This window comes from Nipponia nippon, unplaced genomic scaffold, assembly GCF_047370975.1.
Source record: "Nipponia nippon isolate SJK-2023a ecotype South Korea unplaced genomic scaffold, ASM4737097v1 scaffold_1, whole genome shotgun sequence".
Taxonomy (NCBI): domain Eukaryota; kingdom Metazoa; phylum Chordata; class Aves; order Pelecaniformes; family Threskiornithidae; genus Nipponia; species Nipponia nippon.
Window position 1 is genome coordinate 96,963,714 of NW_028262290.1, and position 23,941 is coordinate 96,987,654.

Here is a 23,941-nt window from a genome sequence, read left to right on the forward strand (position 1 = left end):
ACCCCTGGTCCATAAGCTAATGGATCCAATAATTATCAGAGGACAGCTTGGAGGGACCTATTGTTCAGTATTCATCATGGCAAATACAAACTCTTCAAAATGCAAAGAGGAAGGTGCTAGCAGCTCTCCAAAATGCAAAGACGGTGGCTTGCAGTGTTCTTGCCGTTTGTTTTTGCCTTTGCTTTAATTTGTGTTTAGGAATGAAAATGTTTGTCACACCTCTAAAAACAGGAACACAGTTTGCATAAGCCAGATCCACCACTAAGGTGGCACTGTGAGATGCCTACTCAATCCAACCATATTTAGTGGGGTGCCAGTGTAGCAACAGCCATACCAGATTCTACCTGGAGTTCATATAGCTCACCCTTATCTTTGATACTGTCTGGGTGCTTTGAAGAAGCATGTAAGAAATCTTAAGAGTGGAAGCCCATAGAGTAATCTGCTCACAGGGATTCTTACTTTCTAACCTGCACCAAAAAAAACTGTACTCTGAGGGTTTATTTATCTTCCTGGGTTTCTTCTTAAAAGCCAAAAAAAATTTATGCTACTTGATATAAAGTTTTCTGATACTGAAATGAAAATCTAACCTTTCAGAACCCACAGTTTTGAGCACCAATAACATTTGGTGGCAATGAATTTCCGAGGGCATTTATACCTGATCTTTTGAGCAGAATATCTGCAAATAGGGGAAGACTAAGCCTGACTGCTTCCTGACACTTCTCTTGGCCAGAACTTCTGAGTCTAACTTTATCAAAGGATCACTTTATCACTACCTCCTTCAATTTCTGATCCACTTCCAAAATCAGACTTTGGGGAACTACACTAAGACCTGCTGGAAGAAGCAGGGTCCTGGCCCTCTTGTGAGGGATGCTCATGCAACTTAATAGCATGGCCCCTGTTAGCCCCTGGTGCCTGGCCTTGTCAGGATTCCAAACAATGTGCAGCTCCAATAATGCCAAACTAGATGAACTGGAAGCCACCAAGAGATAACTGTGCTATATTTCAGTTCATTAACTATCCAAGCCCACTTTGAAACTTGGGAAAGGCAAATTATAATTGGAAAGATCTCGGTAGAAACATATTCTGCTTTCACGGTCTGTGGATATGCATGTTTAAGCTATCGTGCCATGACACTGTGCTATTTGATTTATGTTTTTACTGATGCTTTGACTGAGTAGTTTGTTGCAATGCACTGCTAAATGGAGGAAAAATCAGAAACTGCATCAGACAACCACTCTGTATTTCATTCTAGAAAATAGCTGGCAATTATAATTACTCACCATGTTTCTGGCTCAGAATAAAAGTGGCATTGCACAAAAACCACACTGAACATTCATCGTGATTAGAAAATGCTCCATACCTTGGAGTGCAGCGGAGACATAAGAATAATTTTAAATGCAAATTAAATTGTGGGGGTAGCAAAGAGAACAGATAAAAGACAGTAAAACAAAGCCTTTCACTTTCCTCAAATTAGCAGGCTAATGTAGTATAAAAAAAAGCAGTTCTACTCAGATCTGTGCTAAGAGCTTTCATGTCATCATAATATAAAACAGCAAATCCGTCACCTTTCTCTATTCAGTACTCTTGATTTCGAGGTTGAAGTGAAAATTAGAAGCTGTTCATTCTGGCTCACAGACTGGGTTGCATTTGCTTAGTCTTATTGCATGACAGTAGGATGGGAAGAGGTCAGTAACACTGGTAAGTACTTACCTCCTGCCTCTGATTTTATTTATTTATTTCTAAAAATCTTTCACAGTGCTTTGGCTTTTTATCAATGTGTATTTCCTGAAAAAAGCTACATTGTGTATTTTGTAAAAGGCTGTATCTTAAGCAGAAACGCAATGATTCCTCGAGAATGCTTGTATCAGATGTTAGAGCTCCTTCAAGAATGAAGGAATTACTTAAAGTAGGAATTCTGCAATAGAAAAGCTTTCCAGATAATCTGTATATTTCATAGCATCACTGGAGCATTTTGTGTGTTGCTTTTTCTGTCTGCCTTGTCTAACAAGCAGTACCAGATAAGAAATGAATCTCTTCAAGATGTTATTTGTTTTATATTCATAGCAAAACATTTAACAATCTCATTACCCTTGTGGTAAATGATGGAGAAAGTAGGTATTTTACTTACTGAAAGCAAATTATTAGACAAAACACAGTGTTACGGTTAATCATTATGAAACTTAAAAATATCTCAGAATATGAGATGCAACAAGGAAGATTAAAGTGAAAAATTCTTAAGGAAACTTGATGTAGATTTTTTTTTTTTTCCTCGGGAAAGTTTTTATCAAATCAAAACCAGGGGCTTAATTTTTCAGTATGAAGGGTGAGGGGGAGTGGGGGAGATGATCGTAGTGTCACCTCCTGTTGCTAAGTAACAAGATCTCCTGGCCGTTTTTATCTGATAAAGGAAGTCCAGTTGACGTTATGCATTATTCATCAGAGTTCCAATCAAACAATCAAAATTGTTTGCTTACAACTGGGGACATTTAGTAAGATCAAAGAAACCCTCCTTGAAACTACTGGAGCTTACAGCACTGCCAGGCAGCTCTTGATACTCTGCAGTAAGTATCATTTCTGGTTTGGGAGTGCTACAGTAAAGTGAATTGCTGAGGAATTTTAGAAGTTTTCTCATCAGGATAGGCTTCTGAATTTTAGAAAGGACTGCATGTTGATCGATGAAAACCGAATCGAAGGAAAAAGGGAAAGCTTTGGAACCCCGGTTTCCTGATTTTTGCCAACGTAATTAAAGGAATTGCTGGAAGCAAGGGTCAGACTCTCTGCCCCAAACCTTTCTGTTAGGTTTGCACGGAAAAGGACCAGAGGTATTTTTGTCTGTCTGTCTTAAAATATACGTTGTGCAGAGCTGTTTGTATGCTTATGGTTATATGCTGTAGCTAACTGAGGTGTGGAGCAGAGAACTGGATTGTGTGTTTTCTGCAAATCCTGTTTTTTTATGTGAGTTGTTCAGAGTAGAAGAAAATGCAGAAGGTAGCAAGAAGGCTGGAGAAGGGTCACAATAATGTGCATAATCCCGGGAACTCTGCCCGGCAGAGGCAAACCTGATTCAGTGTACATCTTGGACAGTTGTAAACTAGGATCTAGACAGATTCAAGGTTCGGAAGAATGCCAAAAATATAAACCTTAGCTAAGAAGCAGCGCCAGGAGTAGCCTACCATTTCTTAATGATTGCTCTTATCACATCTTTTAAAACTGATGGTGGGATGTTCTGTTGTTGCTTCTCGTCAGTAAGAGGGGAGAGGGAAGGCAAGGTTGGCTTCTGGTCATTTAGGTGGAATGAAATATCCAGAATATTTTGTCTTCCTTTCTAGTGCAGTGTTTTGGCATAAGTGGCACGAATGCTATCTTTAACGTAGTCTGTTACAGTAGTGCCTACTTGGAGGTGCTGGCCATGGATCTGGCTAAAGGAGGTCCCTGCCCCAAGCTTTTCTGATCTTCTTTTTAAGAGCAAATGTAAGAGGCAGGTGAATCTAAGTATGTATTGTAAGAAATGGACACTGTGGCTAGAATAAAGGTGATTGTACTAGGAAGGTGCTAGGAGTCTTGCTAATACTGCAGCAGGACTTTTCTTTTATGTCTTTAGACAAGGATTTAAACCAAACATCCTAAAATAGAAAAGGATACTTATGAAGTTCTATGAATAGTGATTTAAAAATGCTTTGACCCTAATATGCCAAATGAAGTACTTTAGTGACTGCCTACACAGTTCCTTCCACAAAGAAACTCACCAGCTTTTTTCTGTCTGGCATCTCTGTAATCTTTCCCAGGAATCTGACTGATCATCCATACCGGAGTATTGTACACAAAGTTCCTTCAAAATGGACTACTTTTTGGATGTCGAGTCTGCTCACAGACTGTTTTACAGTCAAGGAGCTCAAGGTAAGAAACTCTGGTACTGACTCAGAAAATTACTATTTTAACTGTACCGTTAAGATCTACATGGCCAGACAAGGGCCAGCCCTTGTGACTGACCTACTGAAGTGTACAGAGGCCATAGGGGAAGGCCTTCAAAATGCATGGGGTGTAAAAGGAATTACAAGAAGAGTAATGATAGGGGTGATCTGCCCTCTTAGAGGATAAGGAAAAGCTATGAGAGCTGTTGGGTGCACAGCAGGAGCAAAAGGAACTGCCATACTCTGGTGTTGCAGAACCCAAATGGACAAGTCAGAGGGGACAGCAATGGCCCGCTGCTTGCAGTGCAAACCTGTGGTGTCCTTCCTCTTCCTCCTTGCTTATCAGTGCTGTCGGGATCATGGGATCATAATGTGGTGTTATTCAGTGCTGCAGGAATAACTGGTTTGGGAAAGCCCTGAGGCAGTCCAGCAGGCTGTATGCAAACAGCAGGCTCTCACTGGTCCGCATTCTTCCCTGTGAAATGCTGGCCTCCATGGAGCAGCTGCAGTGTGAGAGAGGGAAGGGGTAATCAAGCTTCTTTGCTTTAATGTAGTTGAGACTTGTTCACGACAGAGATGATATTTTTGGTAAAGTCAGTTCACATTCCTCTCACCAGCTCTATTTTTGGAGAAAACTTGCAATTTCAGACAGAAGGGGTTTTTTGTTCCTTAAACTTTAAAGACCATATTAAATTGAAGAAAACTGTAAAAACCAAGTAGCTCTATCAGCCTTTTTAGATTTTATATACTGCCTGTTTTCTGGAAAATGTGATCCAGCTTTTTTCCACCATTAATTTCATCCGTTGCCAATCAAATTCAAAGTCCAGCCAACAGAGTTCTGCCTTCCCTCTGGAGGCCGTTCTCCCAGAGCAAGACCTAATCCATCCAGAGAATGCCACCAGCCCAGGACACATGGGGGTCAGCGCCACCTTTGACGTTTGGCTCAGCTGAGGTGCTGCTGCCTAAGACATGCTGCATGGCCCAGCTGCTGCCCCAGTTGTTGTGATAAACTTTCATCTGTACCAGTCACAGAAAACCTTTCTTGTCACAACACAGCTTTCTGCACTGAACAACAGAAGCAAATGCTAAGCACCTCAAAATCAGGAAAAAAAATCGGCTGAGGGCAACGACTGATTTTGCTGGCTTTTTCTCCATCTCTAAAATGCAATGGACACCTGAGCATTGCTAGAGAACTAATATCAAAATAAGTTCTTCGATATCCCTATGAGAACAACCCCCTTTCTATTCCATAGAAACTAAAATTCAGGAATTTACAACTTACTGCTTTACAAGCTATAGCAGTTTATCAACAGCATCCCTGTGCACTGCAAGGTACAGAGGGGACTATGGAAGAAGGAATATGTATTCACGCAATGAAAGTCTATTACAGTAATGTGCACAAGGTGACTAATAAGGGTTGCACAGACAGCCTTTGCTGTAAGTATTTCCAAGAAGGCAAGGAAAAAAAAACCATTATCTTACCCATACTTGGAGAAATTATATTGTTAGCACACATAGAAATGCTTGTAATGATCAGTTAGATGCATGTCTGAAATTTTAACCTTAGCACCTGGTTGATTCTTTGCTTTAATGCAATTGTTTTGCTTTTTTAAAATGCAAAATGAGGAAAAAAAATCCGTCATACAGAACTGTATTCCTTGATACAAAAGCCATCAGCAGGGGGTAGACCTTTAGATCTGTCATGCGGGCTTCTATCCCTTGGCCAAAATAAGTAGGAACGAGCATTGAGACTTGCGGATTCTTTTGTCCCCCTGCTTGTGAACATTTTATGAAGATGCCAACGGCATGCTTCCACTGTGCACCACAGCATAGTACAGAGGCTCCCAAACCCTAATTACCTCCACAACTGCAAACAGTACATTGATATAAGAGCCATGCTGCACTTATGCTCTGTCCTCTCCAACTTTTCACCTTTCTCTTTGCTCCTTTTACTGCATTTTCCCCAGCTCCTGTCCTTCACACCTCTTACCTCACATGCATCTGAGACCTCTTCCCCAAACTCTAGCACTCTCCCCTCTCTTCATCCCTCTGTGTTTGAGGTCAGCTTCTTTCCAACAAGCTGGCTGCCAGCAGGGGAATTGCTCTGAGCACAGAAGTGACAATGCTTCTGCTCTACATTCTCAAATGCTGCAACACAGCAGCCCCTGGGCAACAGGAGAGGTGCTCGAGGGGAAGGATGGATGGACAGCCCCACTAGGAATAGGTGTGAGAGACGAAATGTGGCCTGTGCAGAGATAAGTTTCAGGAGGCTTTCACTCCCTGAGGTAGCACTGAGCATCTCTGAGGTGACAGAGATGGCTTCAGCAGGCCAAACAGTAAACCTCTGGAAGGGTTTCATCATCAAGGTTTCCTGTAGCAAATGCCTTTATCACCATGCTTAGCCCCAAACTTCTTGATGGTAGCATCCCCTTCCTCTGAGCTATCTTACCCCCTGTACACAACAAGGAACTCAACCCTATTGAGTGTGTGTTGATGATGCCTGTACAGCTCTGATAAGTCCTGTCATCCTTGTACCTTGTGCCAAATTTTAAGGCTGTCTTCCACAGAACAGGCATTTCTATATGAGATAATGGCATAATTTCTCCAAACATGGACAAAAATAACATATTTCTTTCCTTATCTGCCTTCTAAGAAACAGTTAAACTGCATTAGCTATAACTTTCTGAAAAACAAAAAAAAAATACACTGAACGTGAGGCACCCATCCGCCATAAATAGCGTAGCTCAAGTAGCTAGTTTGGAACTGAATAAAAGGTCTGCAAGAAAGTATTGTCACCAGATCTACCTAATGGGATCACAAGTAACTATTTGATGTTAATATAATAACATGAAGCTATTAGCAAACCATGCTATCAAACAGCATGTGTATATGCATTAAAACTGCATTATGACAGAATTGAGTGAAAGAAGACTAATTAGAAACATCAGAACACATTATATGTATTATTATTACTTTAGTTATATTATTAGTTATTGCGTTACAAAACGCTCTGTTTACAGATTGTAGAATGGGGGTTTACGACCCCCTTACTCTTTCTGTGAGATTTGAAGATTTCTGCCTTTTAATCCTTTGATCCTCCAGATCAAGAAAAAAAACTCCTTTCCAATGTTATCACGTTAATGATATGACAATGTTACAAACGGCAGCTGTAAAGCACTCATTCTCAGCTGTACCCACTCCTTGTGGGTGGAAGAGAAGGGAAGGAATAGGACTGCAAAATGTTGGGAAGGAACTCAAAGAGCCATGATGGCATTGCTAGCAGATGATATTAAATCCCAGCTGACCTCAGGTCTTGTGTAGTTGAATGCAGGATGCTCTGACCTCAGCAAAGAGACTGAAACAGGGTTTTGGACCCCAACAACTAACCGGTTCCCTATCTCCTGCTGCCTGCACTAACGCCCACCCCTCATCCCTGCTCCTGCAGAAAGCTGCAGAACTGCCTTTGCTGCTGTAGGGTAGGAGGAGAAAGGTGTTACCTCATCAGCTGCCTCCTCTCCCATCCTCTCCTGCAGAAGCAGCCATCACCTCACTCCCGTGGGCTGAGCGCAGAACAGAGGATGTTTGGCCATTCAGGCTGCATCTGCTGTTCAAACAGCTGTTCCCTGTTTCCTCCAAGGAAAGTGAAGCAGGAGGGATGTAAAAGTCACAAAAGCTGGATCTGGCAGTAGGATTATCTAGATTTAGAAAACTTGGTAAATGAAGCCAGCTGGCTGTAGTCTTCAGATACAAGCCAGAAATATCCTAAGCCCCACATCCCTCCCTGACTGTCTCTTCCGTGGCCGTATGTTGGGATCTAGGAGATGGGGGTGTCCTTGCCAAGTGCGTAATGCTTGGTGACGCATCTGCAAATCAGAGCGGGGAAGAAGGGACTGTGATCCCCTGGATCCAGCCCCTTGCCCTAGGAAAGTCTGGATCTGAAATCTAAGCATGAGGCTGGACTTCAATTTTCAGAAAAGTCTTTTCCCTTTGAAGTGTGTGGAAGATACTAGTCACGCTTGGATGTAAATGTATTCTAAATACAAATCTACCATGGCTGTCAGCCATGAGGGCTGAAAGTATATAATGGGGCCTGGAATAGGATTCAGCTCACTTATCCCTTAGGTGTCCTCAGTGAAGATATTTCCACCTAAGACTTCTGACTAGCCTGGCATGTATCAGTGGAGAGAAACAGTCATTTCAAGAGCAGGGTTCACCTCATCTCAGACATCTTCCTTGGATAATACAAATCTTGCCTTATTCTCTCTACTGATTATGAAAGCCTAGACAGCTGACTTGAGTGAAAGATGCCTGTGCTTTTGGCATTTGTTTGCATAGAGGAATCATGTGTTGACAGGCAAGATAGGACCTAATTTAGGAAAGGGAGTAACTCCCCCAAAACATGTCAAGTTGTAATCCAAAGCTGTAAATGTGCAGATCCTGTCTCGGCTGTAGCCTACTTTGGAGAGACATCAGCTTTGATCTTGAAGTTCTACTTGAAAGAAGTTATGCTGTGGGGCATGCAAAGAAAGACCTCGTATTTGACGGAGCAGAGCAGGCTGGTGCTGAGGAGCAGCAGAAGCAGGCTGCTCCATAAGGGAAAGTGAGCCAAGAGTCAGCGAGCCGGGCAGAGGCAGCAGCCTCGCCTGTGAGAGGTAAAGCACTGCAGCACACGAGCAGGGCAGGTCCAGTGTTCAGCCAAGAGTCCAGGTCATCAGACAAGACTATGGTGATGAGCCAGGTATGAGGCCAAGCAGGACATCAAGTCAGCAGTCTGGATGTGGATCAGTGAGGAACATAGCCAGCCACAGGCACAACCACAGCCTCGCTCAGCACGTGGGCAACAGCCTCAGTGTAAACGTAGCTCCCAAAAGAAGGGAGGAAGCAGCTGTTGAGGCTTCTTGCTGCTTTCTCAAACAGCTCTAAAGCTGGTAAGGTCTTCTCAAGCTGCTCTCTCCAAAAGCCAGAGGCCCTGGCCATTGGTACCTAGCTCTCACCTAGGCTTGCTCAGGATTAGGAAATGAGGAACCCCCCCTTCCATTGTATACACCCCTTGGATGAACTCTAAGAGAGAAGAATGACTTCTGCCCAGTACATTACAAATGAAGGCTTTAGGCACCATCATAAAAGGAGACTTGCCCATCGCAGACTGCGCGTAGCACTTTTCTGCAGCCATGAGTCCAATGGAAGGGGTCCTAAGACTCACCCCCTCTCTTGGTGCCTCTAGCAACCCCACACCACAACGTGACGGGACAGGCTGGACATCGTGCGGTCAGGATGCCATTCTGGGTTGCCTGAGTCCGCCTTCGCGCTACAGTCGGACCCTCTGGTCCCTGCTGGGAGTCCGGGTTCTGCTCTCAGGCGGCTTCTGACTCAAGGATAAAATCGTTTCTAATTTCCTGGAGACCTCTGCATCCACTTTTCCAGTCTTATCTCCTTTCGCACCAGCAGGGGGCACGAAGCTTAAAATTAACTGCATTAATTGAGTATTTCCAAGATGCTCCTATATACCCTGAAGTTGCTTGCCAGTCAATTTGGCAGGGTACACTGTGCATATTTAAATAACTGAATGAAACTCTCCTGAAGGCTTATCTTAAACTATTTTTTGTATCTATAAATAATTTACAGATCCACTTACGTTAGGTATGCTTTTACTGGTTGCAACATTCCTTCAATCTACTTGATGAATGTAAGGAGTGAATAAAAAATGTAAAGTAGAAAAAACATGGAAATAAAAATATAGTACATATGGCCAATGGATAACAGATGAACAAGACTGTATAGACACATAGACGACAACTGCTCAAAAGATTTCAGGAAATCCTTCTTCTTGATCAGTTTTCCAGGTTTAATAAAATAGTCCCAGGTATGGTTTTAATTCCACATTTTCCTCTCGTATTCTGTCTCCACAATGTATTTATTTCACTGTGCTTCACTTTTGCTCATTTATTTTAATTCATACAAGGCTGACTTATTCTAGATGTTTGACTTTAATCACTCCTGACTACTCAGTGCTACTTCCCTTCTGCTTTTGCATATTAAATTATGTCCAGTATTTTACAAAAGCGTATTGCTGCAGTATCCCTGGATCCTAATCCAGAATGATTCCACTGCAGATGTTCCTTGTGTAAAGTAACATTAGGATATTCCATCCACCAAAATTTTATGATTAATCCATCCTATAGATTAACATCTTTTCAAAGTTATGTTAATTTGCAGGTCTTCTTTTTTTATTTGTGTGATGTCACTAGTTCTTAGACTAATAACATTAATAACAGAAGAATTAGTAATAGCAAATGTGCATTCCTGATGTAATTTCCCTCCCTTTAAATCCCAGGAAGTAACTGATCAACATCAACCTTTTCCTCATGCTTTTCAAACTTTTTTTTTTCCCTTTCCCACCTCCTATTCTGGCATATCCCCATTATTGAGACTTTAGGAACAGGGAACTGAGTGCCATGATCAGAGTCTCTGGCTTGCAGAGTCAGGTAGCCTAGCTTCAACCAATTGTATAAAAATAGCTCACAATAAGTTGCAGTAACTGTACTTCAGCCACTTTTTGTTCATTTCTTGCAGTATTCAGTCAGCCAAATTAAAGTCAGAAGAAATAAGGATCCTCTAATTCTCAGCAGCATATCTGAATAAAACTAGGATGTTTGAGAGCCAGTTCTCTATACCCCTAAAAGCAGAAAACTTTAGAAAACCTATGCACGGATCACACTTGAGAAAATTTTATTCTGAAAACTAAATCTAATTTTTTTCTATTAAAAATTAATTTTAAATAATCAAGCCTCTACTTGCCCCTATTTCATAATAAGTTAGCTGTTTTATTTATTTATTTATTTTTAATAGTCTGTTTTCTGAAGCCCATGCCTTTGGACACAATGGCAGAGAAACAAGCATGTTTCCTCTAAAATGTACAAAAAGCGCTAGTTAGGCATATTGTGCATGTTTACCCAAATATCACAAACCAGCATAACAAGCGTGTGCATAAAAGTGGATATCCTTTTGCATGTGTACTATTGTTTGCAACCCTCAGGCCTGTGTTTGAATACTATGCATCTAAATACTTTCTTTCAGATTACCGATGTCCATCAAACCGGTGTCAAAGATCTCAACAGCTTTGTTTTAGAGACACGGAGCAATCCATATGCATGTGCTTCTGTGTTTATCTGGGAGACACAAGCCTATAAATCATTCTTCAAAAATGACGAATTATGTCCTCTCCAGTGCTTGCACACATGTTCTACTCTCTTCCTCTCCCGCCAGTCATACCCCATTTCCCACCTCTAACCCTTCAAATGTTGTTCTTTATCAGTTGCATTTAAGCAAAGACAAAACTGAAGTGGCGTTAAATCAGACCAAAAGATTTTTTGCCTGGTAAACATCCATTTGGACCCATTGCTTCGTCTGTCTTTAAAGAATATTCACGATCTAATAATTTTTTTTAGCACAGATGGACTATCATGTTCTAGATGTATCAAAATGTACCTGAACTAAGGTTTTTAAAGCTTACCTTTAACCAAAAATGCATTTCTGTGTGCATTATCTACATGCTAGGCCATGGTGAGCCCTTTCCACAGAAGCATGAAGGAGAACTGAGTAAGAAGCTCATATGTTTCTCTAACGAAAAAAAGTAGCAAGAAAGAACCCTACTCAGTCAGCAACAGCAGCACTGCAACTAAAATATTTTCATACATATTCTACAAATTTGTTCAAAATTTGCTCTGAGAAATGAGGTTTTCCTCAAAACATCTTAAAGATTTCTGATGTAAAGCAGTATTCCTTTACGGCTGTTTCCATGTCATCTGAAGTTGCTTGTGATTATATGTGTCAGAAACATACCCTTTCCAACGCATCTAGGTTTAGACATCTCCAGCAGAAGCATTTTAGCACTTCGCTTGTACTAAGATTAAAATCATCAGGTCTCAAAAGCTTTTGCCATTTCGAGGTAAGAATCTGCTATGCACATTAGGCTTTCTAGATGAAGACTCCAAAATGACCAGGGTATTTGTGTCACCAATGAGATATTTTAAAAACATTTTAATAGAAGTCGATTGATAAAAGTGGATGGAAAAATCTAGATGAATGTTTCACGTTTTCTCTGACTAATTTTTAGGAGGATGGCTTTTTACCTCTGAAAGTTGTCCCATTAAAAATGTCCAAAATTTTTCTAAAAAACACAAGTCTTAAAAAAAATCAATAGTCTAACTCTTCAAAACATAAAGCTAGTTCTTGGCGGACAAAAATTAGTACTAATATTTTTATTAAAATATGTGGAAATGTATTTTAATGGAAAAAATGGAAGCTATCAAGAATTCTTTGCAAACCGTCCCCCATGTTTTCAGTAACTTCAAACAGCGCTCAAAAATTGGACCACCTGTAGATGTAACTAAATATATTGAAATTACATGCTCAAAATGCCTCTGAACACGCAATATAATCATTTACGTATTTCACATTCCCTTCTCCCAAATGCATACTTGTGTCGTACTTCAGTAACATACAGTATTTTGAGACAACAAATGTGAGATTATATATAATCAGTTCTAAGGAGTCATTGCATACATTACGGCATTCCTATTTTTAAGGTATTTTTCCTCCATAAGCAGCCTTTTCCTTTTCAAACAAATACCAGACAAAATGTTGCCGCAATGTGCCAATCGTGGCGTAACCTTATGAGGAGCAATGCAAACAGAATGAAAGAATTTAACCAAAATGATTGATTTGCCTTCCGTGTGCTGTTAGAGTGGCTGCTTAAAAAGAGTTTTTGGACACTGGTCTCAAATCCATTTGCAGCATAAGTGGGCCCCTTAATGTGTATTGTAATGTCATTCCTTTAGTCCAAGACCTTCAAGAGGACACTTTCTAATTTTCCTGAAAAAACATCTCCTAAAAATGTGTCCCAGAGACTGAGCTGGTTTGTGGAGAGCAACTTGGCAGTGCTAGGTTAACGGTTGGACTTGATGATCTTAAGGGTCTTTTCCAACCATGACGATTCTACGATTCTATGATTCCATGAAGCTAGAGATATTGGTGGGTTACCTGTGATGGACCCAATGGTCACATTGGGCAAACGTTGACAGCTTTACTAAAAAATATATGGCAAGTCATTCTTGTAATAAGAAGTACTATGGATTACGGTTAGGAAGAGTGTGTACAGGTATATTCACGGCATGCGTAAATATTCAGCGTCACTGTATGGATATCAGAACGTGATCACCTATACTTTCCAGTTCCGTGGCTGCGTAAAAACTGATCTTAGGTTTTTATTGCAAAATGTTTTCGTACTTATTAGCTTCCTCTGAATTTTTTCCAATGTTTACTTAAAATTTCCAGTCATTCTTGAAAACTCCTTTTGGTAATATACACAAAGGGGAGATAATCATGGTTGTCAAAGTAATATATAATGATTGCTCCAGGAAACATTTTCCAGCATCCACCTACCTCTAGTCAAAATGAATACAAGCCAGATCCCAATATTTTGACCCAAAGGGTAAAAATGATTTATAAACAATTATATAGAAAAGCTCACTCTTATTCTCTGTTTACCATAAATGTATATGCGATTTGGTGTTGAGTTTTTTTCAAATAGATTCCTGTGCTGTGATCCTGCCAGCCCTGAAATGCATGGGTGCCCTTTCACCGACTTCAACTTCAGCTAGATCATGCCAGTTTTAAAAGACAAATCTTTTACATTGTTGTTTTATGAGATGATTTTTACAATGCTGACTTCATATACAGATAAATCTTCCTTAAGTGTAAATTTGATGATGCAGTACACAAAATTCTCCGTAGCAGAAATTTTCCATTCTCTTTTATCTTCATTACTGTACATCCCTATTACAAGGGAGTAATAGTTTACAGTCTAGTTGCAGTGTTTACTTTAGCTTAATCTGAATAGTTGACCCCATTAAATCAATTTCAACTCTTGGCCTTTGCTTTTACTTCAGATTGAAATGCTAAGTTATAAACAAGCAAAAACTTGAAAGAAATCTATTTAAAATGAGAAAACAAGTAAGTTAGACCAGAAACAACCGCTACCTCCAGCAGCACAATTTGCTTGTTTAGTAAACTACATAATGCTGCAAATTGAAAAATAGAGCGTGACAGCTTTTGTTAACTCATACTAATTATATGCTATCATACCTAACACCTAAGTCAGGTTTTAGGCATCTGAAGGCTTCTGATTGACAGGTATTATTTGGAATTCTAAAAAACTTTAAAAAGAAAGAATCACAGTTAGCAGGTTGCAGAATGTGCTCTTAGTCACTATCAGTCATGCTCTCCAGTTCCAGCAGGAAAATATAGTTCATTATTAGTTACTTGCAGTATGGTGGCTTACCAAAGCCCTAAGATAAAGACTGTTATGCCAGATAACGCCCGAACAGGAAGAAACGTCCAGGGTTTAGGCTCCTAGGTTCCTACAGGGTCCCACATGAAAGTCAATGTTAATAGTCCCACGCTAAAGGTAAGGATGGGTTTTCAAGCTGTAATTCCAGCTATATATGAGGCGGAGGGGAAAGTAACACACTGAGAAGGTACTTGTGGATGGTGCTCACACTTTCAGTGATCAGCCAGATCCCATCTAACATTTGTGATCTTTATTTACTTATTTATTTATTTGTGATCTTTATCTACTCAGAGAGAATTGAGGTCGATATATTTATAGAGGCTCTTCTGTTTGTGATTTGTAATTTATAGGCTCAGCACCCAAAGCATTCAGCAGCCACTCATAATTACATTTCACGTAAAAACCACCTGCATTAAAGGGACATTATCAAGGCTGTAAGGTCAAGTGCTAAATACTTAGGCAATGCCAGAATGAAGGTTGCCTCTGCAACATTAATTCAGTCTCTTTATACATATGTATTATAGTGTGGTTTCTAATTGCATGATGACACAGAAATTTTTTACTATCCTACCATTTGCTTCATCAGTGCATGGAGTGGGCAGTGCTCACTTAATGAGCCAGTATTAAATATTTTGCTTTCTCCTCCTTGAAGGCATGGCCCCAAGCCCTTTAAACCCTGATTAGAAGACAAAAATCTTTATTTCCTCATGGGCTGTTCATCGGTGTTTCACTAAAGTATATGAATACTTTACAAATGTTAATGAATTTGTATCTTCATGAAATCCTCACTGAAAGAAAATGATGATTCTCTTGGTTTCACAACTAAGAAACTAAGACATAAAGTGATCAAGAGCAAAAAGTAGCTGTTGATTTTGAGTGGCCAAATCAAGATAACAAGAAACTGAGTTTTGAAAGAGTTGCTGTAGGCATCACGTCATGTGTCCCAAGCACAGCTTCCACTGATTTCTGCAAACTAAACGAACACTTGAATACTTCCATTACTCAGGCATCATAGCCTCAAAAACAGTATTCAGGGAGACTGCAGCTATTGAGAAGTTGTGAAGAGTGGTTCAAGTGGCAAAACTAGGAACTTTGAACAAGCAATCTGCGGCAGGAACAGAGCTATAACGTGTGTCTTTGGGGCACACAACACAGCAATCTTTTCTCTTCTTGGCATCATTCAGTGCAGCCCTTAAATTCTGCAGCATGTGAGGCAAGGACCTTACAACAAACAGCCTACTCTATTACCTCCTACAGATCCTCTTTTCCATTGAGTGATATTCTTTCTCTTTTCTTCTCTTTTTTCCTTTTTCTCTCTCTCTCTCCCCCTTTCCATTTCTCCTTTCTCTTGCTATTCTCCTCTTCATTTTTTCTTTCTTACCAGCTCGTCGGGCAACTCTTCTCACCGTGCCCACTCTGATGACAGCGTCTTCTGAGGATGACATAGACCGGAGACCCATCAGAAGACTCCGGTCTAAGAGTGACACCCCTTACTTGGAAGAAGCTAGGATCTGCTTCAACCTTGATAATGGTAAGACCACCCCTTCCCCAAACAGCATGTGATGTTAAAGACTTTTCTTGAGATGCAGATGGACCAGATGGTACCTTCTCATTCACAAGCGGTATGGTGGTTCACCAGACATCCAAGGATGTCACGGCTGCCTAACTACAGGCACCTGCATATGTATGAAGAGGGATCCTTTTCAAAATTCTCCTGCAAGTACTAACTAAAGCTTTTCCCTTGTTTTAGCTAGAGTGAGCCAGTGAGATCAGAGCAAAAGAGAACGGCTTTGCAAACAAGATACAGTTATATCTTATCCACTCCAGGCATCCAGAAACATGAGAGTTCTTGTGAACATTTATGAAGGGATTAGAACTAACAGCAGACTTCAGCTAAACCCAGCATTACAACCAGGGAAGAACATCCAGCACGCCCCAAAACCTCTATAGGTTTAACTGGCAAAAGTGTAACAGAAAACTCTTGATTCTGCAGGAATGAGTAAGAGAGCTGTCCTCCAAAATTCAGACCAGCTAATGTTACTACTGCTGCCTTCAGAGTTACTGAGCCCTGGCATTCCCTGGTCCTTTTTCTCACTGAGGTTGACCAAAGCAAAAGATTCACTAACAACTTAGTGACTTTAAGCAGACTGAGTTTTCTTGAAAAAAACTGAATTAAATGGGATGAACTAGTATACTCCCTGGCACATATTTTAACTGTTTAACTCTCACTTCATGTAGTACTTTTGTGCTACCTAGATTTTTAAAAAAAATAGCATTTTTAATTATTTCTATTACACTAACATCTAGAGGTCCCAACCGAAATTGGAGCCCTAACGTGGCAGGCAGCCTACAACCACAGGGTAAGAAATAACATCTACGTAAAGAAGTGATTGCTAAATAGGTAAGACGGAAGAGAGGAGAAACAGGAAAACATTGGCCCCAGTTTGCAGCTGGAGAATGGAGTCACTGATTTTTGCCGATGGTCACGTCTTTTTCAAAGACCTGCCAAAACATAAACATAGAGTGTAGGCTCCTTGGCATTTTAAAGTGCGTGCCCTGGTGCACCATTCTGGTTTACTTAATGGGTTTGCCCAAGGGAAGAGGAGAAGGAGGTGAAGGGATGAGCCCTTAGACTTCCCGCCAAGTCTCGATCCAGCCGTGCTCTGAGTTTTCGGGTGCCTAGGCTAAAAGAGAGCAGTTCAGGGTGCCCAAGCCCGGGGCGGGAGGTGCCAGGCCTGCTGCTGCGGGCTGGCACCTCGGCCAGCTGGGGCCATGGCGGCGCGTGCCACCTCAGCCGGGCCGAGGTCGTTGGCGGGGGGGGCGGGAAAACACCTAAACACCTCCGCCGGGGCCCTGCCCGGGGGGGGCGGCACCTCAGCCGGGACCCTACCCGGCCTCCCCGGGGCAGCGGGGGCAGGCGGGGCCGGGCCGGGAACACCGCTCCGTCCCCCCCCGGCGCGAAGGCCGCCGCCCTGAGGCGAGCGGGACTCGGCCGGCGGAGGCGCTGCCGGCGGGCAGGGGCAGCGGGCAGGGCCGCCGCGGCCGCTCCCGTCCGCAGATCCTTGACGGGTTTTCCCTGTCTCTCTCCCTCCCTCCCTCCGCTCCTTTCTCCCTTTCCCTCTCTCCTTCCCCGTCCTCCCCTCCCCCGCCTCCCTCCCTGGCCGCCCGCCCCCTCCGCCCCCTCCTCGCCCGGCCGCCCCGCGCCGCGCCGCCACTCGCCCTCGCCAGCTCGCCGGGCCACGCTGCTCACCGTGCCCACATTAATGGCGGCATCTTCCGAGGAGGACATCGACCGCAGACCCATCCGCCGCGTCCGCTCCAAGAGCGACACCCCCTACCTCGCTGAGGCCCGCATCTCCTTCAACCTCGAGACAGGTGAGAGACGGCCCGGCGGGGCGCGGGGGGCGGCCCGCCTGCCCCAGGGCCGCCCGCGGGCCGGCGGCGGGCGAGGCAGGGAGGGAAGGGGCCGCCCCCGGCGCCGCGGCCTCCTCCCCCGCCAGCGCCGGCCGGCTCCCCGGGCGCTGCCGCCCGGCCCTGCCCCGCCGCCCGCTTCTTCGCACCTCCCCGGCCTCCTCCGGCCCTGGGCCGCTGGCCGGCTCCCCTCACCCCGCGCCTCTCGCCCGCCCCGCCGGGTGCCGGCTTCCCTTCTCTGTTCGGCCCCGGAACGCCTCCCCTCTCCCGGCGGGCCATCCTCTCCCCGCAAGACTTCTGGTCCGTCCCGCCTCGCCAGGTTCTTCTGGCATCCCTCCTGGAGACGCTGCCCTTGGCGCGTTGCAAGTCTCGCCCCGTCTCACTCTTTGCCTTCTTCCCTTGATGGGTTTGCGCCTCAGAAGTGCAAGGAAACTTGCGCCTGCGTTGTCCACTTTTTCTCAGTCTCTTGAGGTCCCCGGTTGTCTCAGCATTGCTTTTTGTGACTCTCGATGGGTGTCTAGCCTGATGCTTTCTACCAGCACGCCTCCAGCTCCCCACACTCACCTCCTCCTGCCCGTTATCGGGACGAGCCTCCTGCAACTCTCTGCCTGACCTTTCCGTCCCCCTTCTCCACTGCTGCCCCTTCCTCTCTGCCACCTCTTCCTCGTGGCTCCCTTGAGATTTTGGCTGTCCCCTTCAGTTCATCCTGCACATGGTGATTATCCTGTTTCTTTCCTACTAGGCCCGTGGTTTTCCCTCCTTCCCTGACCTTTGCTTTCCTTATTGGCTCTGTCAACGGTAAACTACACCAGATGTTACTTGCTCTCAAAAACAAAGGAAAAGAAAGTTCTTTCTGTTGGTTCTCTGCACCAAACCAGACTTCCTCTGTCCGTGGCGGGGGCGTGAGGGAGGATCTGTAGCCAGGGAGCTCTACTGCAGCCTCCCTCGTGTCCCAGCAGCAGCGCACGAAATGACCCAACTGTAGAACAGTCTGTGATGCTGAGCCTGTCAGCTCACTGCCAGCTGTGAAGGGAAAAGAGCTGCCTCGGAGTTACTGCTCGCCATGCTGCAGTCTCCCCCATCCCTCCTCCCCCCCTTTCAGCTGGCAGAAAGTTGGAGATGGCAGAGATGCGTTTTCTCCTCCATTTGGGGATGGAATGGATTCCCCTCCCCCTCCCGTTATCCCCGCTGTAATTACACCCTTGGTAATGGCTAATACGCAGTTTGGTTTTACCATTGGCAGAATGGTTGGTTACATTGTACAGCAAGTCATTATTTGTTTCTGATCATGACTTCTTAAAAATTACCAAGCCATAGGTAAGTTGGGTGCCATTTCAGGGCACAGGCAGCAAGACAGTGCCAGATGCCGGGTTTCAGCTCTAAAGAACTGGGACTGAAAATGGAAAGAGCATCGCCGTGCCTAAGGTGTAAATAAAAAGAGGCTGCGTATGGTTATTTGACTGCTGAAATAACTCTGCGTTGACTTGTGCTGTCACAGGTAATGTTCTGTCATGTAGTTATAAATAGATAAACCAGTTAAGAGCAAGGCACCTTCAGGTCACCTGGTGCCTCACATCTCTATGCTGAGCTAGACATGCTGTCTTTACTACAGGTCCCAGAGGATGTGCGAGTCTCTAGGTACCTCTTTCCTGCAATCCACTGAAAAAAATGATAATTACACTTAGCTTCTTTCTGTTCCTCCCCTCTCCCCTGCTCTGTTGAATTTATGTTTTTACTTTCAAACCTGGGAATGGAATTCCTTTAAAAGAAATAATTAAAAGAAACAGTACTGGTGTATCAAGAAATATAAATGAAAAATGTTGTAAGTAGTGCAAGTGTGTGTTTTCATTAATCCATCTGGCAGTGAGTAGTTTTGAGCTTTAAAAAAAAAAAAAGAAAATTGCTTAGCAACCAGTATTGAGTGAGTGAGCCAAAAAGCAAGTGACACGTGCCACCGGTACCCACTTCATTTCTGAGCTGTTGGTTTTACTCTTCTGTTTCCTCAGAAAGCACAAACCAAGCAGCCTGGGTGTGAGAACTCTGTATTCCAAGGAAACAGCTGTTAGGAAATTTGTTTAGCCACTTTTGCTCGTACCTGATAATGCCGCGTGGCGCAGGGTTTGCTTTGGAAACTTACTATTTATGAGGTGCGATGCTCTTCAGTTTATTTTTTTGGGGTATGTGGGGGGGGGGAAGAAAAAACCCTGTTTCTAAACTTACCTGGTTTTCATTGCTGGTGATGTTTACTGGAGTGCTGGGGAGGGGGCCGGGGGTGCTGCCCGTGCCCCGGGGGTGCTGCCCCGGGGGTGCCGCCGCTGCCGCCGGCGGAGGGGCCCGACGGCCGCTGGCGCCGCCCTGCGGCGGGGCGGGGCGTGGCCGCCCGGGGGCCCGCGGGCGCTGTCCGCCGCCCCGGGTGCTGAAAGCGGCGGCCGGCGCGCCCGGGGCTCGGCGCGGTAGCTGGGCGCTCCGCGGGGGGTGGAAGCGGCGCGTCCCGCCTTCTCGTGTTCTCCCCTCGCTGTCCGTGGGCCGGCAGCACACGTGTGCGCACAAGGGTGTGCGCATTTCTGTGCCTGAGCGGGGGGAAGGTGGCAGAAAGGAAGCAATGCTGTTTCCTCGACCCATTGATGCAGTCAAAACAAAAGCGATGCTTGGGGCGCAGGAGATAACCTCTTCCTTACGTGCTTATTGCTTGCTTTCCATTTAATGCATTCCACATCTACAGCTGCTGCTCAACCAGTGCTTACGGAGCTATTTTTCTTACAGCTGCTACAAGTCGAGCGGCGTTCCCCAGTCATTGTCTTCTGTCAGGACATGGTCAGGACTGGGATGCGGCGTGCAGCTGCTTTGCGGTATTGGAACTTAAAATCCGCTTTTATTAATGAAACATAAGCAGATGCAGTGAACGCTGCTCTGCTCCACTCTTAATTACAACCACTAGTTAAGAACTAGCAGGTTTTTATCTACTTCAGCTGTAAGTTATAATTATACCATTACTGCTGTTATCTGTATTGTTGAACAACTGAGAGATTGCATACACAGAGTCAATTATACAATTTGGGTATAGCACAGATTTGGTCTGGATTGTAAAAGACCCACAACTGATAAGTGATTAACAGTGCAACTTCTACCTGCCCTTCTCTTTCTATTATATTAACAGTCTGCTTTGTTTGATTTTCCAAGATATCCTTGTTTATTATGTTTGTTTCTAAACATTGATCGATTAACTCACAATTATTACCTATCATGAGTTAACAAATGCTGTTCAATTAGTTAGCCCTGGTATGTTTTTTTTTTTTTGCTGGTGTTCCCAAACTGATTAAAATACAGTGCTGTTTTCCAAACTCAGGGTTATTCTCCCTACTGTTATACATATGCAAATCCTATTAATCTGAGTTATGTGCTCATATCAAGAGGATAATGTTTCCCAAAGGATTTAAATTACCTCTTCTGCCAAAATTAATGTAGCTACATAACATTATAAAACTATAGACAGATATGAATTCCTTTTGCATATTTGATACTGAATGAGTCCGCATACAGAAATTAATTTTTTAATTTTCTGAAAGACTTCCTCCAGTGCTACACTAGAGGAATGTGGGATGTGCTCTTTCAGGTGGTGATCTTTTGTTTTCTTTAATATGATTAGCAATCTGGCGTGGCTCCATCTCTTAACATCTATCTTTGGCTTTTCGTACACATCTTCTTAAAAGCAGTTTTCAAATTGTCTAACTTCCTTATTCAGGCACCTAAAAGCTAATCCCAAATTGCTTCTGAAAACTTGGGCCTCCATCTGTGACAACTGTCCAACAGCATAATCTCTCTCCTGGTCCTGTGCCAGCTGACAAGTTCATGTGTTTTTACAGGTTTTGACCTATTTATATTCTTGTTGCAAAATATTATGTTTTTAAAACGACAGTGTATGGAAGGTAGCTTTCAAGCTTGATAAATTAGCAGAGGTGATGACTGGTAAGGAAATAGACCACTTAAAACTCTCACTAAATGATCCAAGATGTGTGAGTTTTCTTCGGCCTCCCCCTTCATGCGGCTGCTTGGGGAATCCCTGTCAGAATTTTATCGATTTTTTGTTAGGGGAGGGGGGGGACCACCATGCTGAGTTGATCCGATCAGGTTCTCTTTTAGCCCTTCAAGTGTCAGTCACTATTGAAGGCTACTTCTATGCACAGATACTCTTACTCCTACTTAGCTGAGAAGGAGTAAGCTTTGTGCTGCAAAGTTGGTTCTAGCAAACTGGCTTCTTGGTAAGTGGCACAAGAAGCCGTCTTGATCTCAGCTGCCGTAGGACCTTCCTGAGATGGTTCAGGGAGGTCACCAAATGTCAGTCCTTGTTTGAACAAGGTTGATTGTCTACTTAGAATTTAACCTGGGAGTGGAGACTTGGGGAGAAAGCAAGCCAATGCCTTGGAGAAGGTGTAAGGCCGGAATGAGTGCAGTAGCTGTACTAGGGGTTAGTGAAGAGGGGGCGTTCCTTCAGAAAGAATATATTTAGCTTCCATGCTGTGAAATGAGGGGAAGGGAGCTTTTGAATGTGAATATATTCCCCGCCCCCCCAGCTTAAAAGTGCACATCAGTGGTGCAACTGAACAGAAGCCTGTGGCCAGAGGAGTGCAGGAGCCGGGCTCTGAAGGTGAGGGGAGAGAGGTAGCGACAGAGCGGACACGATAGGGATGGTGCAGCCTGTGCCAGCTATGGAGCCCAGCTGGCTCGCTCGGCCCTGAAACGCAGCACAGATTTTAAGTGTACTGAAGTCACTTAGTAATCTCACTGAAGTGGCTGAATCCTCAAGTGATGTAAGTCATTTGTTGACTTCAGCCAGGGATCTGAGCCAGGCTGTAGAAATATACATCTCTGCTTCCCTTCGATGATGAAAGCTCTGTTTTATCTTTTTGTGGTATGGAGCCACATGTTCTCCTGGAATGTGTTCTGGGAAAGCAAAGCTAAGAGGGAAAGGACTGAGTGGCTCTCCACAATTTTGCCCTGCGTACGGAAGAAAGGTCCTCGTGTCCCTAAAGGCAAGCGAACTCGGTACCATTTACTGTTCTTAAGCAGTGACGAATAACTCATGCTGGAGAGGGGGAAAAAAAACCACGGCAGCCTGTGTTAGTGCTGCTGCAAGCAGAATTAATTCATAGGGTGTAAAGAGGGAGGAGGATCCTGGCAGAAACTGCTGAATGGCTGAGACAAATGTTAGTGAGCTGGGAAATGTTCATAGTCGGCTGTTTCTGTGATGCAGAGCTGGTGGGGGAAAGCCAGGACAGAAAGGGTGACTGTTGGTTTTATACGCGGGAGCTTTCCCGGTCTGAACTGGGCACAAAGTTGCAATCAAAAGCTTCTTCCATTTATGCTGTCCTGGCACCTTCCACACGCTTTTTGGGCCCTAGCGCTTCTTCCAGCCTTCATGGTAGGCTGCCTTACTGTTATTATTTGTATTGCTGTATTCATTCCATTATGTAGGTTTAGAACTGTGGTGAATACTTTTCAGAGAGTAAAATGATGTACGATTTTCCTTTCTAATGGAAGGATAATGTCCTGTGTCTTAGCCTCATACAAGTTGATTTGTCTGGAAGGATATGATACATTTTTCTGCAGTGATCAAGGAGGAGGTTGTGCACTTTATTTTGTCACTGTGTAAAATAAGGAAGCGTATTTATACAGCTCACTGAGGTGGGTGCATTCTAAGTAGGTGAAAATAAAGTGAAATTACTTGACTGGATTTTCTGCAGAAAACCTCCATCCCATCCATTTTTAATTTTCTCTAAAAAATCATTCGATTTAAAAATTTGTTTTGAAGTTTCTGAATTTGCCTCTGGTCATCCTTACATATGATTTAGTGCACTAACCCAATTAATGATCTCTGCAGTCATTTGAAATGTTATTGCATTTTGGAGTTGTGTTTTTTCTTTCTTGTTTATCCAGCGTATGTTTGTGTTTGCATACATCCATAATAAAATATTCTGCATGGTTTCATGATTAGCATAAATAATCCCTAAAATGATATAAGAATTTAAACACGTTGGATTTATGGAGCTTACAGATTAGAAAGTATGCTGAAGGAGTAATCTGAAGGGCATATTTGTATTTTTAAAAACACTTTCAAATTATGGTGGCTTTAAGATTTCAGGTAGAAAAGACTGGGCTCAGGAGAATGGGGGAAGAGAGAAATATGCTGTAGTAGGCTTTCTAATATGTGTAGGAGGTTTTATTTCTTGCTGGAGAAAGATTAGTAAAAATGCGTGCTTGGAAAAATTCC

The 23,941-nt window shown here is 43.5% G+C and overlaps 1 protein-coding gene across 6 annotated transcripts in view; it reads left to right on the plus strand.

The window, feature by feature from the left end:
* Positions 1 to 1,418: 1,418 nt before the first annotated feature.
* Positions 1,419 to 23,941, plus strand: part of PHACTR1 (phosphatase and actin regulator 1) — a 314,460-nt gene continuing 291,937 nt past the window's right edge. Inside the window, exons 1-4 of one of the 6 annotated variants that reach the window (XM_087763453.1) lie at positions 1,419 to 1,698; positions 3,786 to 3,897; positions 15,647 to 15,793; positions 17,491 to 17,637. In XM_087763453.1, coding sequence (XP_087619579.1) covers positions 3,837 to 3,897; positions 15,647 to 15,793; positions 17,491 to 17,637 — 355 coding nt within the window. In that variant the 5' untranslated portion in view covers positions 1,419 to 1,698; positions 3,786 to 3,836. Of the gene's footprint in view, positions 1,699 to 2,426; positions 2,562 to 2,628; positions 2,823 to 3,015; positions 3,114 to 3,785; positions 3,898 to 15,646; positions 15,794 to 17,490; positions 17,638 to 23,941 lie in introns of those variants that run through there. The other 5 variants (XM_087763473.1, XM_087763495.1, XM_087763460.1 and 2 more) reach the window with 5 other exon arrangements.